Raw genomic sequence first — 15,495 nt, 5'->3', positions numbered from 1 at the left:
GTCACAATATAGCTTACGCTAGAACCCGTATCGACGAGATCTCGACGTTAAGTCACGCCGGACCAAGATGGATGCAATCCCTGAAGACCGAGAAATCAAGGCTTTGAAGCATTCGAATCCCTTGCTCCAGGATATCAACAACAGGCTACCCGGGCTTCTATGGGATATACAAGATGGAGAAAAGAGACTGCGGCCCCGGGTAAAAGTTGCTGATTATAATCATATTATTGGACGGGTGTGTACTGGTTTTCTGGTTCCTCTCACTCAAATGCGTATTATTTAGAAATGCCTAACTTTTTGAGCGTTAATTCCTTGGATAGCTCGAGTCCTTTCAAGAGTTTCCTCAACTCCTAGATCCAATCCTAGCTGGTTGTATGGAGAACCTAACATCGGCTTTTTCTGTGTACCTGTCATCAGAAAATGAGAGGTTCAAGCCTGCTTCAGACGCGGAAGAAAGAGTCGCCGTCAACACTCTTGCAGCACTTGGTCAGCTACTGTATGTTTGGATGAAGGTCAGAGGGCCCAAAGTTGTCCTACGCTTCCTCTATAACGATCCAAAATGGCTTGAACCAATGCTGGGAGTGTTTGAACAGACGAGTAAGCTAATCGGGAAAACCGATAAATCAGCCAATGTTCTTAATGATGTGGTCGAGGAAACATTTGAAGAAGCCTCGGGGCCCAGAGCTGACGATAAGAGTGGTTTACCATGGCATTTGAGATATGTCACGTTGATGTGGGTTTCGCATCTACTATATACCCCATTCGACCTGGTAACTATTGGAGATGAGCCCGCGGGGAAGCCCCCGGTTCCATTGGTCGAGGTGCCTGCTTTGCCAGAAAGGACACCGGAAATAGCTAGACGAGTTATGAATGTGGCTTGTTGCAATATACATTCTCCAGGAAAGGATCGAGAAGGTGCAGCTGCCGCTATTGTTCGCCTTGTGGTTCGAAAAGATGTCTACGAGCACCTTCTCAACTGGTTCGTGGACTGGGTCGCGAATATTGTCGGCCTCTGTGTCAAGGGTAGCTTGAGAGAGGACAGCAAGGGAGTTGCGTATGTTTATTTTCTTCTGGGCTTATTGGGTGCCCTATCTGGGATTTTTGCATCTGGCGAGAGGTCTATCGTTGGCCAGCCTGATTTACTACAAAAGGTATATGATAATATCATACGAGAACTCTATACCGATGAGTCAGGGTTGGTCGCTCAGAATGCTATGCTACGGAAAACGATGTGCAAACTATTTCGAAATATATCCTATCTATATTTACCCTTACCAGGGCAAGTAGAGACTCAAGACGGCCCTCCAGAAGAGGTCGAGGAGATGATTGACCAGTTACTTCGACTCCTCGACGACAGAGACTCCCTTGTTCGCTATGCAGCGTCTAAGTCGCTCAGTCTGATTGCTTTACGATTAGCAGCGGCTGACAGGAGCCAGATATTCGAAGCAGTAATCGACCTTTACGATTCGGACGTGCTTTATCCTAATAGAGCATTGACAAAACTTGACCCGAAGAAGCGACACCAAAAGGACCTTTCTCAAGTTTCGGTGCACCTTTGGCACGGGCTTACTCTGACCGTAGCAACGTTTCTTCGCTTCCACGCAGCTACAGTCCAGATGCTTCCAAAAGTTTTAGACTGCATAATTACGGCATTAGCTTTTGAACAACGAAAAGCCACATTCGCAACTGGTGGCAATGTTCGGGACGCTGCTTGCTATGCCGCGTGGAGTTTAGCAAGAAACTATAAAACGGAAGAGATGCTGGCGGGGCGTCCTACACCTCCTCACCCAGAAGATGTTTCATTACCACAGGTCTTGGCGCTAGAGCTTGTGAATGCAGCCTGTCTTGACCCAATTGGTAATATTCGACGTGGAGCTTCCGCAGCCCTCCAGGAATTGGTTGGCCGGCATCCCAATATGATTAAGGATGGTATTTCTTTGGTCCAAGCGGTGGATTACTCGGCAGTAGCTCTTCGGAGTAGAGCTAGTACAGAAGTTGCTTCAAAGGCTGCTGTCCTTGGAGGGGCCTGTTACTGGGGCGGTTTGATCAAAGGTCTCGTTGATGATTGGCGTGGTATCGGGCTCCAGGATTCCGTTGGTAGGACCGTTTCTGCAAAAGGCATCGGCGAATTGTCAAAAATTGGGATTCTGGACCTCAATAAGCGGCAGGAAGTCTGGAACATCACGAAGGATATCATCAACAGATATGGCTCGGGGGCGTCTCTAGATATCGAAGTTCGTCATGGCAGCTGGTACGCCCTAGCCGATATCATATTTTCTTTGATAAATGCGCTCGAAAAGTCAAACCCGGGACTCTTAGTAGAGATCTTGTCAGAGATGAGAGAGAAGACCGGTGTCTTTGATATATTCGACAATGTCAAACCGAGGGATTTCGTTCACCCAGTACTCAAACCGGAGATGACATGCGAGGCTGCTGCCTACCTAGTAACCGCACTATCTGATGCTGCTAAGATCATGTACGCTCATGGTCTCCCAGACCTACCCGTCCCGTTGCTTAGGCGCTATCTCTGCGTTATAGATTCAGCTCTTGAAAGATGGGAAGAGAATGTCACAACAGTTGCGGTCTATGCAGCAGAGCGGTTTTTTCTTCATATGAATGATAGATATCGAACCGAAATTGTCAGACTATGGCTCGGAAAATCTAAGGCGAGGACACGAAGAATTCTTGTTGTCAAGGCACTAGGTGCTGTATTTAGGTTTTTCAGAAACGACCAAGAGTGGCCTAGATTATCGGGTATCCAACAAGATATAATTGACGGACTGTTGATTGTTAGCAGGTCTCCGCATATTGAGATGCGTGTGGCTGCAATTTCTGCCTTTGCAGATGGTATTTTCCCGGAAGGAAGTATGTGCATTAGGATACCATTCCCCCTGCAAAGCTGCTAGCTAACAACCAACTTAGTTACGAACGAGCACATTCTTCAAACGATTCACAAATCGCTAATCGATTACTCCGTGGATTCCCGTGGAGATGTGGGCTCATGGGCTAGAATAGAAGCAATACGTGCTGTCTTATCTCTTCATACACTACATCCACTCGATATCCACACCCTAGACACCACATCTCTCAACGTATTTCATAAAATCATCGGCTTATCGGCGGAAAAGCTAGATAGGGTACGTCTAAAAGCCTGTGATGCTATTTGGAAGCTTACTACCCAGGAACCGCAATGGGGAATTATCTTCAATGGTATCACTGCAGAATCCAGTTTTTGGGTTAATTGGGACGAGTACTTCGAGACAACTGTCAAAATTTTGAGCATACCGTCTGTGAGGGAATCATATCTAGAAGGATACGCTACTAGTGCCGGCGCAGGATCGGACAGCGTGATGAGGTCCAGTACCCGGGCGATGCAGAAGTACTTAAGTGGATTGCCACCCTACCCAAACTCCGATGGCGGAGTTGCACTGAGTGATATAGTACAATCCTGGATAACTATTGTTGAGAAGGCTATTGCTGGCAGTGATGATAGGGTTGTCGTTCCCGCCTTAGCCATGCTGGGTGGTTGGTTTGAAAGTGGTTTGATGGAGAAGCTGGGAGATGGAGAATTTAGGTTTGCAAGCCCTACAATATATATTGATAATTCATCCAATAGACATACGTGTGCGAGTGGCGATACTGACGAGTCTTATAATAGATTTCAGGCCCTGTTTTCGTTGACCCAAAAGGCTCACCTCAAGTCATCGAATGTTGCAAAATTGAGCGGTGCTGTTAAGATTTACAATGGGCTAGCGTCCGTAAAATCAACGCGAACATCCTCAATTAAGAAATTAGTTTCTATGTTATTACACCCGTTTCCAAAGGTCAGTCAGCCCAGGTATTCCTACTTTGTCCGATGATGCAGGGGCAGTCTTGTTTTGAGTACGGTTTGTACCTGGCATTTTCCGTTATCTTGAGATATCATGGCCATGATTTTACGCCCGCGGAGAAACAACCTTACTAACGTCAACACAAATTCCCCTCGCCGAGTGGGGGATTTGAATTCGTCAATATAGATACGCACTGCAGTTTCTGAAACCTTGTACTTGATAATATCCTTGGAGGGAGACCAAGAAGAGGCGGAAGTCTTACTCATGGATGCGAATTGGACCGACCAACCCAAAGAGTTAAAGGCTACCGTAGAAGAGATCAAAGGGCTGCTTGGGATATAAATTTCGTGGAAAAGACTACGGGATGTTAATTACAGGGTATCAAAAGACGCCAACTGAGTAGATAAAACAATATGCATATATGATTGGCTATTGACCTTGATAGGAAGCCTTAGGATTCTACGGCGATGATAAATTTTCATAGCGGTAATAATAGTGGTGTTGGTGGCAAAAAATAAATAAAGTATGCTATACTAAAGATATCAAGAAAAATGAGAGGAAGGATATGATATACAAGAATTATACTCTATATAGTAAAATAATAAAAAAATAATGCATATTTCCCGGCTAAAAACAAGCAGTAAAGACAGAATTGATTATCGACCCCCAATTTGGCCCTTCGGAATTGGCCTAATCCATGCAGTAACGAGGTTCATACCGATCATAACAGAGCCAATGATCCAGAATACCTTCGGGTAGTTCGTTCCGTTATATCGGAAGATAACTGCAAATACGATACCGCCCAGATTTCCAAATGCTCCAACAACTCCAGATAAAATACCGTTAGCATGGGGGTGGACGTGTGGTACAAGAGAAAAGTTAGATCCGTTGCCCATTTCCATTGGGATGGCGAGAAGGGCAACAAGCCCCACTAGCGTAGGGCGGTGGTGAGGATCAAGAACACCAATTGTAATAGCAAACACACCAGCGAGAACATTGAGACCGGTGTTGAACAATTTCTTGACCCAGAGCGAGGGCCATCTCTTGTAAAGAGCGTCAGAAACGAAGCCGCCAAGGGGACGAGTGACGACATTAAGAAGACCAAACATGGCGGCCCAGTTTGCTGCACCAGTTTGGCCGAGTTCTGGGAAGTTCTTAAGATAGTAGGCGCCGAGGATAGAATTGATAGCCAACTCTGCACCAAAACTGTTAAAGTAACCAAAGCAAAGATTGAGTGTTTCAAGGGACAGGACGACCGGAGCTGCTTCTCGAAGTGATGGTTTTTGGATGACCTCATGGGAGGCGACAGCCACAGCATCAAGTTGTGGGTCTGAAGCAACTTCGATATCTCCCTTCTTTTCTTTAGAAATAGAACTCTGTCGACTGGCCTGCGCTGCAACCGAGGGTTCGATAGCATCAACAACCACCCCTTCACCCTCTCCAGTGGTATCGACGCCATTAACGATACCACGGTTCCTCCATGGGCCGTTAGGTGTATCTTCTCCCAAGGCTAGAATTGCGAGAGCCATTGCCACAATGAGGATACCAGGGACAATGTAAGAAACTCTCCAAGCAACGTGGGAGGAAAGACCACGATCATGAACAAATGAGTCATATATAGCTGGCATTACAAAGTAAGTAATACCACCGCCAGCATTGCCAATGCCAGCTGTGACTGCGTTTGCAGCCCCGACGACGTTCTTATCGAAGAAGCCGGTGGACCAAACTTGACAGGGAACGAAGGCACCACCGAGAATACCAATGAAAAATCGAATAGCCATAAGTCCAGTGGCGTTCTGTACGGTACCGGCTAAAAAGGTAGGGATAGCGCCAACGAGAAGGGTCCCAACGAAGACATATCGAGGACCAAACTTATCGCAGAGAGGGCCAACGACTAGGCGGACGAGTAGAGTGGCGGTCAACGCCAATACATTTGAGTTCGCGACTTCGGCGGGTGATAGATGTAGGTCCTTTTTGATGCTGACGGATAGTAACGGCGAGAAGGCATACCATGAAAGGAATGCTATCATGAAGCCGAAAGTACTAAACCAAAGTGTTCGGCCATATTTATCAACCTAGTAAATCAACGTTAGTAACGTTTTGTTTTTGGTGATGAGGTCAAAACATATAGAGCTTACTGGGTTAAGGAATGGGATTGTCCGGGCCTTTTTATTGATCGGATTGACTTCCGGAGCAGTAAACAAAGATTTGAGTAAAGCCATTTGGTTAAAAATATAAGAGATATTCTCCTGCGTAGGTAACGATAACTTGGCCTATTGACTTAGGCTGTTTTACCGGGAGTAGGGTCGCTATGGTTCTGGTCCTTTGGTAACTTAGTGTATGAACCTCAACTAACTTTACGGTAGGAACGTATTCTTATAAACATTTGCCATGTTAGCCCGTTAATTCTATATTGGTTCAGCGCCTGCTCTGGGGGACTCGAAACATATTTCGAATAGATTGTTGGCCACGGAGAAAATCTCCAGTTGCTCGACAGTAAAAGATTGGACTGAAATCCCAGGTTTCTGGAGACACTTTCCGGTGGAGTGGGGTTCTTTTCTTTCCTCGGAAATTCCGAGCAATGTCGTTATAAAAAGGTTTTTGCTGGGGTATATGGGTGGGATGCCGGTACGTAACCATAGTATATACCATGGAAGATATACTTATGTGCGCATTTCAGGCTTACCTATATGTACTAATGAGTGTCGAGGCAAGCGGTTGGGGTTTCTAGAAGAGCTGCGTTTGCCCCAGGATCGGTTTGTCTATTCCTTGCCGCGAGACGGTCTCGGTATCAATCTTGCATTGATAGTGCTAATTCGAGGCCACGGGCTGAGGAGCGCTTTGCAGGAGCCCGGTTCCTGATATAACTGAACTAAGCCAGTCGTGTGATGGCAGAAATACCAGACGCTCCTCGCTAACAAATCATGGACACGCGAATCTGCCTTTGTTTCCCAAGGCGAACAGGCCAAGCTGGGAAACCCCTTTGTCGGTGAACCAGAGATGTGGTGATATCGCATGCGCGGTCTGGTCTGATCTGATCTGGAAAAAAGCATGTTCGGCGGCGTGGCTCGCTCATAATCCGGCACTTGGCAATCTTGCAGCTAGCGACCCGAGACTTGGGGTTTACAAGGCCTTATCTTTAGAACGCCCCCACGCCCATGCCGACTACCATTCTTGGTATGGATGTGTTGGATAGTGTTTTGGTTCTTATCGGAACCTCAAATGTCGAGGGTTGTGATCTCGCCGTCAAATTTTATGCTTATTTCAACATTGTTAGAGAGCGACCCCTGGTAGAAGTTTGTCCATTGCCTCCTTATCGACGATACTATTTCGGGCGGCCGTAAGCTAGTTATCTTTTCCCGTCAATTATTACCAAAGGGCGGGCCCTATCGGCGATAGAATCTGGAACAAAGGACCTAATTGTACGACATTAAGTGCAAATGCGACAAAGTTGAGGTCGTACAAGCAAAGTGTACCAGATTCAGCCCAATATGTGCACACACACACACACCCTGCCAGTCGAAGGTAATGCAGACAGTGGGTCCGGTAGCTTCGTTAGGGGTGATAAATCCTATCAATCGAATACCAGGTATTTGTAATGTTGAAGTAATTATTCCGCATCAGGGTGGAGTATCGAGAACGAAACCTCTCCTCGTGGTAGCCGGTCGGTAGATAAGGGCGCATGGAGAGTGGGTCATCGCCAAATAAACTATTTCCTCGCTTTGAGGAAAAATAGTGGGACAACAGTCTGCCAATGCAATGCAAGATTTTGAGATGAGATCCGGGATGATGATGACTGTTATGACTATATTCATCCACATTGTTGATGACGCCTCATCCATTAGTAGTCGCTCCGAATTGCGCGTGGTTCGAACGTCGATTACACTTGGGAGGAGTGTGTGAAGGCCAAGGAGCCATGTTCGATCGATGCTCGAAATTGAAAGATCGCAAGACTGCGCAAGGTTGATGTGTTGTGGAATGTGTTGTGGTGTTGCATTCAGGAATATCCCAACACAAAAGGCGGCTCAGGGACAGCATCATCACTAAATTAATAGCTACGACTTAATCAACAGAACGAAACGAAACGCTGCCGAAACGACTCCTTATTAGCTATTAGGTATCGGCGACAATATCTTCCTTTGGAATGGACAGACAGTACCGACTTACTCGGGCTTCCTTTTTTTTTTTTTTTTTTTAAAACATTCCAGTGCCAGAGCTAGAGATGCCTAGCCCGTACTGTAGTATCCCATCTGTGCAAATCAATCAACCGAATTCATCGATTGTCGTTTGACACTTTACCAACTTTCCCCAGCTGGTTAGCGGCTTCAAGAGGGGCTGGCCAAACCATACTCTGAGATTTGTGCTAAGGTATCGATAGTAGCCGGACCCTGCCCGCCCTTGCTCTCTTTTTCTGCTGAGTCGCTTAGGTCCTCGGAGATGCTTTGACTATTATTCATATTAGAAATCTATGGATTGGCCGGAGTCTGATTTGCTCGCATGCACAATCTCGGTCGATAGCCTTTGGTCCTTATCCTTTCCTCCAGTTTACGGAATCTAATCGGACCCTGTCAGGCCTTATTGCCTTCTTATCAAAGCCATGCCTCAGGCCCAGAAGCACTTCAAAGCTGAAGTGGAGGATCTAGACCTACCTGTCGATGAAACCTTTCGGTCGACAACTTCAACTGCCGCCGGATCAACTGCTCCGCCTACGTCGGGTTCGAACACTCCCCAGAAGAAGAAAGACGATGATCCCAATCGTAAACGCCGGAAAGTTGTCAGCAGCGCATGTTTAGCCTGCCGCAAGCGAAAGTCGAAGGTTTGTCGAGATGTCTTCCGCCTCCCGCCCTAAGAATGCCCTCAGAAATGCACATACCCGGAGGAAGTGGGAATAGGTCGGTTGAACACGCACAACATAAAATATCAAAAACTGTTTCCATTCAAAGGAAGGATTCTGATATTATACCGTTGTTCGACTTGTCAACTGAACTGCAGGTATTGATTATTCGGTAGTAGTGGCGTTGGTGGTGGTGGGAATCAACTTGATCAATTTACCAATACCAGTGACGATGCTGAGATTCTTTTTTCTTTCGGTGCTGTGATTGCAGTGCGACGGAAATCTACCGGCTTGTGCCGCCTGCGCTTCAGTGTACCTCACTGAGTGCATCTACGACCCGTCATCGGACCACCGCCGGAAAGGTGTATACAAAAAGGACATCGATAACCTGAAAACCCGGAATTCGACATTGCAAACCCTTATCCAAGCGATTCTCAACTACCCCGAAGACAAAGTCCTCCAATTGGTTTATGATATCCGGAACTGCGAGAGTTTGGATGATGTTGCAGCCAAGATCATGGCCCAGGCCAATGACGAGAGCGGTGCTGAGGATGAATCTGATCTGGAGGAACGTACAGGATGGGATGATACGTTTTCTGATGCTCCGCCAAGTTTGGAATCCGATATATCCGACAAAATCGGGGCCTTGAGTATGAACTCCCACGGCCAAGTGAAGTTTATAGGAGCGACTTCAAGCCTTAGCTTGCTACCGATGGGTATGGCAAGCAGCGCGATGACTGGTGATGCGACAGCGCTTCCCGAAGACCCAGTGGCAAATCATCAGGACCCAATGACTTCATGGACAGAAGTCACCAAGGATAGAGACTTGGTGGTTCACCTTATGAACATGTATTTCACATGGCATTATCCTTACTTTACGACACTGTCGAAACGACTCTTTTTCCGAGATTTTTTAAAAGGCAACCCGGGCAGAAATTCTCCAGAGAGCAAAACCTCACACTGTACGCCATTGCTCGTCAACGCAATGCTTGCGCTTGGTTGCCATTTCACTACCGTGCCTGGGTCCCGAAGGAATCCTTCAAAGCCAGAGACTGCCGGCGACCACTTTTTCCAAGAAGCGAAGAGATTGATCATGGAAAACGATGAACATGAACATCCCAGGCTGACCACTACACAAGCTCTTGCTCTGATGTCAGTTAGAGAAGCTGGGTGTGGCCGGGAGGCTCGGGGTTGGGTATACAGGTAAAATTTCCTAGCTCAAGTAACAATCTGGATCTCGCTCGCTAACTGCTTTGAAGTGGAATGAGTTTTCGTATGGCCTGTGACCTGGGTTTGCAATGGAATCCTGATGGCTTGCCCGGTATGAGTGACGAGGAAATCGATGCTAGGAAGATAACATTCTGGGGTTGCTTCCTGTTTGATAAGTACGATATGTATCGCTTCAACTAAACAGCATGGTTGTTAGTACTAACATTCGACTAGATGTTGGAGTAATTACACTGGGAGGTTGCCACAATTACCGAGCTCATCAACAACGACACCCAAATATGATGTTTTTCCAGACGAAGACTCAGAAATATGGACCCCGTACACGGATTGCGGACTTACACCTGAGTTATCACAACCGGGAAGAACAAGGGCAGTGAATTCTTACCTCATTGGTTTGTGTGAAATCAGTAATGATATCCTTTTGGGCTTCTACCAGCCAGTGAGAGGTGGCACAACAAAAGAGCCCAAGCTAGGGAAAGGTCGAGGTGGGAAAGATGCCGAAATGAAGAAGCTCCTCGAATTGTATAATCGACTAGAGGAATGGAATCAAAAACTGCCCGCAGAAATGGTGGCGAAGGAGGGCGCCTTGATGAGCGTTCTGTTGATGCAGTAAGTTGCAGGCAATTATCCGTGGGTTACTATATCGTTGCAGCACTAATCCCCGCCTTAGCATGTTTGGCCAAGTTCTATATCTGCTGTTATTTAGGCCATTCCTCAAAGTGAATCCCGGGTCTGCATCGTTTCCCGCAAACCTGTCGCCAAAGAGAATATGCATCAACGCATCGACGATGATATCCAAGCTGCTCCGCCTTTACAAGCGAACATACGGCTTGAAGCAGATATGCAATATTGCGGTTTATATTGCCTTATCCGCCTGCACAATCCACTTGATGAATATGCCGACGAAAACGGCAAAGAGGGATATTGTCCAGGGCGTTAAGTGTCTTGAGGAAATTGCAGAGTATTGGTTGTGTGCTAAGCGAGCCCTGATTATCATCAAAGTAATCTCGATGAAGTATGCGATAGAGTTGCCTCCGGAGGCAGAAGTCGTCTTCTCGCGGATAGATACGACAGGCGAGATGTTTGGATTTTCAGTCAAGGATTTGTTCGGCACGACCCAAAAATCCGAATCCCCACCACAGCTCACAAAACGTCCTCCTTCCACCCGAGCCCCACCACCGGGAGCCCCACCGGGCCCTGGCGCCACAGTTGTTATGCAGCTCACATCAAATGCCAAGCAGGTACCAACGCTAGCCGCTACAGAGTATGGGAGCCCATATGTCAGCTCGGGGGGGTCGATTATCGCGTCGCCACCTCAGATAGTGCCACAATCTGCCCCTCCAATGGCGCAGACGATCCCCACATCTAGTCTTTTCACACCCTACTTTGATCCGGGTGCCAGCCCTGCTAGTTCGTATGGTAGAGCCCCTGCTAGTACAGGCTCTCCCCCACAGCCGCCAACAGCTGCCCCCGCAGTAACTATCGCGGCCAATAACGCAAACAGCCCGAGTATGTATTCAGGATATGGGCAGCTCGAGGATCAATCGCAGGACTGGTGGCTTCGAGATCAGGCTGAGCTCGCCCAGGACTTTGGAAGCTGGGACTTTTCGTCTCATGGTACGATTAGTCCGGAACCCTTCGAGACACAATACTCACCAGCTCCGCCTATATCAGTGAACGTCCAGCCGTATGTGCAGCGAGTTCAAACGACAGAACCTCAGCAGCAGTCGAATTTCCCTGCGGCAAATGGCTACGATCCAAATATGTACTGGCCTTAGAACATTATTTTCCCGCCTCATCTAATGTCTAGTCGGTTTCAAAAAAAAAAAAATCCGGGTTATGTCAGGCGGTTTTCGGTGTTATGGCGTTTGAGTATTTTCGGTATCGCAAGTCTTATCAACCGAGTCTTATCATCCTTGTAGTGCGTGAGTAGATTGATATATTTGGGTATACTCTAATCTGGTAGTTGGTGCATGGTATTTGAAAAATCGAATTGGCAATACTGATTACATAAGACATGTCCATACACTCTTGGCAGCCCAGCCAAATCAATGCATATAGGACCCAAGTACCTGTGTAGCTCATAGAATCGTGGGTGTCCGGTACTCCGGGTTCGCATGGCTGAGAAGCGTGTTTGCTGTAGTGAGTTCTTGCTTTCTGCGAACGCCATTGTTCGAATTGTGGGGTTGGGCCGGGGCTCTGAACATTTTCTGCTAGTCCTGGATATCATGGATATCGCAATTTGGCATAGCGATGTGGTGATTTTTCCGGACAAGGGTGCTTTGGCTACTGGAATAAGAGTTACCGTTTCCGACAGGTTGGATTAAAAAGGATAACAATCAAACTGCTGTTGCATGTAGGCGGGATTATACATTTGACGTATACGCGGGGCAGTATGGAGATCTTATATATGGAATTTTAAACATCCGCTATGTAACAGGGCCTAGACAGACAGCCACTTTCCCACCGAGAAGATCGCGCATCAGAACGTGCAAAAGGCTCCCCATCCGCGGAAAAAGAGATATAACAAGCACCACCACAATTTCGGACGAAAAAAGACCGCAGTAGATTCGGTTTATTTTTAATAATCTGTATGTAAACTGTTAAGTAATATTCCGGTACAACACTGCCGTTTTGAGAGTTTCTGTGTGTCACAGAAAAACCACCAAACTACAAAAACAACAAGGGCAGCTTCTTGGCTCTTCTGACGACAACCCGAATGTTAATGTCAACGGTCGGAACGTGCCAGGTAGATGCAAGGTCCAGAGCGTGCAGGATTCGATGTTGACGTAAGTTGAAGGGCATCTCCGAGGCCGCCTTGGCGGGTCTTGGGACATGCCGTTTATATTCGAAGAGTCTATTCGACGGTACGTCTACGTATAGGAATAGGGGATGTAACAACACTCTACTTTGTGGCGTTTTGCAAGAATATCTTCTACAAATCTAATATTATGTCTCTGGGCTGCAGTAGGACGTTGCAGATTATAGATTCCCAGGAGTATAATATTCAAACCTACATGTGATTGCTTGAAGATTGTTATAAAGGAGCTCAGAACAAGATTTTATAATTGTATAGGTAACCGTGATCGATATCGATATAGTCCTATAATTATAATATTGTTATACACTGATATATATACATACATACTATACACAGCCGCTGCGGGTAGCAGCTGGACTACGCGAACCCCTCCCATTCGCTCTCACTCTCCTCGTCACTCTCCTCGCTTCCTTTGATCACCCTCTTCTTGCTCATGTCTACCGCTGCTTTTCTCCTCATTTCAATCTTCCTATCGTACCCACTCTTCGTGCTGATCCTGCTCTTCTTACCGTCCGCAGTCCCTGCTCCCGCTCTTCTCTCCTTGACTCCCTTCTTCTTCAACTCCTTCTTATCCTCCTTGGTAGTCTTTGGTAGACTAGTTAACATCCATTTTTGCAAGCCTTCTGCCCCCCCACTCTTCTCCATTACACCTACGATGCCCCTCACATACTTAACATCCTCTTCGGTATAATATGTAATTGCCATACCGCCTTCCCTGCCGGCTCTACCGGTTCTTCCAACGCGATGGATATAACTAGCCACACTAGTGGGAATATCGTAATTGATTACAAGATTCACACCCCGGAAGTCCACTCCACGGGATAAGAGGTCCGTAGTGATCAGCACCCAAATTTCACCGGCTCGGAATGAGTCCATGACCTTTGATCTCGCGGTCTCTGAGAGGTTCGAATGTAACACCGCTATTCGATTCGGGGTTGGTAGATCGTACATAATTTCTGCATGTAGTGCTTGGGCACGAGGTATCGTTTGTAGAAATATCAAACATGGTGTTTTTAGAGATGAGCTGAAGAGCTGGCGAAGGGCGGTAAGTTTGCCTCGTTCTGTGGCGGTGTAAGTTATCGTTTGGCGGATGGTTGGTAGAGAGCTGTCCTTTATTCCGGCAATTAATCTAACAAGTTTTCGTGTTTTATTGCTGCTAAGAACAGACGAATGGGAGGATATTAGTTTTGTGGCGAGTGATTCGGAATTGGAAGGCATTGTCGCCGACCAAAATGAAAATGATAGGGAAGGGGATGTAAGGTGGGAGATGATTGAGGTTGTTTGGGATAGAAACAAGTCGTCGAGAAGAACGTCAGCTTCATCGAGGATGATTCGGGACACATTAGAGACTGGGAAGAGATCCGGACAGAGTTGAATTGCGTGGAGAAGGAGGAGAGGTGTAGCCACCATGATTTCGGATTTCACAGCGATTCCCTTTTTCGATCGGGTAACAGACCCATTGGTTGTTTCAATATCGCTGTCGTCCTCCTTGCTATCATCCTCACTAGATTCAATATCCTCGTCCTCGTCCTCGTCCTCATCCTCATCCTCGTTCTCATTTAGGGTATCCCTTGTCCTCCGTCGCTCCTTAGGTATTAGGGTCTTTTTCATGCCGACCACCTTGATACCAGTTCCTAAGAGTAACTTTCTAAACTCGTTGACGATTTGGTCTGCTAACTCTCGAGTAGGCGACAGAACGACTACTCGAATACCCTTCTCATAGCTATCACCCTCTTCATGTTTCGTACGGATAAGATGATCGATGGCCGGGATTGCATATGCTAATGTTTTTCCGGATCCTGTCGGGGCGATGGTCATCAAATCTAGGCCACACTCCTCCAAACCGTGCACTAAGTGACGAGTTCCGTCGAGGAGGAGAGGTAAGCTTCCCATCTGTACCTCTGTAGGAGCAACAAAGTTCTGCACCATAACATTCTCATACAACCGCTTCGAGATATTATAGTTTGTACGTAGTTCTTCGAATGTTTGTATCGGGGTAGGGAAAATCTGGTCTAGCTTTGTGGATGTTGGGGTTTTCGGTTCTGCAGCTTCATTGTCGTCGTTTCCAGCTTCTTTCTTCCCCTTCTCCTGGCCTTCTTTGACCCTTTTACTCTTCTTTGTCGTCGCATTTTTTGAAGCAGCCCTTCCGGCCTCAGTTCTGTCCTCTTGTCCCTTTTCCAGCGCTGCCTTTAGTAGCTCCTTACGGGACCCTAGTGTCGCGAGGATGGTGTATTTCAGTTTGTGCTGCTTCAATAAGGACCTGACCTCCGCGGGATCCAGTGTATTTGGACCATTTGGAACCGATACAATATTATCAACTGCCTCCACCTCATCGCGCTTTCGTTTCTTGCTCTTTTCCTTTCCTTCTTTGCCGTTCTTTGTGGTTTGTTGTTCATCGGCCTGTGGAGGCGCGGCTACTAAGGTGACTGGACTCCCTGTTGGTCCATTGGCAGCATTTGCAGCAGCTCTTCGTTTCTGCTCCCTTCTCCGGGCAGCAGTTGTTAATTTTACTTCAGCAACAGGTGTCGGTGTAGCTGATTGCTTTGGTTTTGGAGGCGCTGTGGCCTTCGAGACCGACGTTGATCGCGCGAGCAGGCGTAAGATGTCTGACATTGCTATATTGATATTGATATTGATATTGATATGATTCTATATCACCATGTCCATAGTTGGACACCTTGGTCCCTGTGTAGTACCTTTGGAGAATGGTGGTGATGATGGTGGGAGTGGTGGTTGTGGAAGAGGAAGTATCGTAGGTTTAGCGTCGCAGATTAATTTGT

General features: G+C 47.0%; 4 protein-coding genes across 4 annotated transcripts; 2 read left to right on the top strand and 2 right to left on the bottom strand.

Annotated features, from left to right (window-relative positions):
* Positions 1–67: 67 nt before the first annotated feature.
* Positions 68–3,860, top strand: AOL_s00004g611 (uncharacterized protein; the record flags this gene model as incomplete). The annotated part of the gene is made up of 3 exons (XM_011119260.1): positions 68–235; positions 321–2,865; positions 2,923–3,860. 3 exons carry the CDS (start codon positions 68–70, stop codon positions 3,858–3,860), a joined length of 3,651 nt encoding a protein of 1,216 aa, XP_011117562.1.
* A 626-nt stretch (positions 3,861–4,486) lies between these two features.
* On the bottom strand, positions 4,487–6,052 carry AOL_s00004g610 (uncharacterized protein; the record flags this gene model as incomplete). Its single annotated transcript, XM_011119259.1, has 2 exons — positions 4,487–5,905; positions 5,969–6,052. 2 exons carry the CDS (start codon positions 6,050–6,052, stop codon positions 4,487–4,489), a joined length of 1,503 nt encoding a protein of 500 aa, XP_011117561.1.
* A 2,375-nt stretch (positions 6,053–8,427) lies between these two features.
* On the top strand, positions 8,428–11,672 carry AOL_s00004g609 (uncharacterized protein; the record flags this gene model as incomplete). The annotated part of the gene is made up of 5 exons (XM_011119258.1): positions 8,428–8,646; positions 8,936–9,867; positions 9,924–10,049; positions 10,108–10,503; positions 10,565–11,672. 5 exons carry the CDS (start codon positions 8,428–8,430, stop codon positions 11,670–11,672), a joined length of 2,781 nt encoding a protein of 926 aa, XP_011117560.1.
* Positions 11,673–13,072: 1,400 nt separating this feature from the next.
* AOL_s00004g608 (uncharacterized protein) lies at positions 13,073–15,328 on the bottom strand (the record flags this gene model as incomplete). Its single annotated transcript, XM_011119257.1, has 1 exon — positions 13,073–15,328. The coding sequence occupies one exon, from the start codon at positions 15,326–15,328 to the stop codon at positions 13,073–13,075; it is 2,256 nt and encodes a 751-aa protein (XP_011117559.1).
* Positions 15,329–15,495: the final 167 nt, after the last annotated feature.

Source organism: Orbilia oligospora (genome assembly GCF_000225545.1).
Source record: "Orbilia oligospora ATCC 24927 unplaced genomic scaffold scaffold00004, whole genome shotgun sequence".
NCBI lineage: Eukaryota > Fungi > Ascomycota > Orbiliomycetes > Orbiliales > Orbiliaceae > Orbilia > Orbilia oligospora.
Note: the sequence above shows the minus strand (reverse complement) of the source record. Positions and strands in the feature narration are given on the sequence as shown.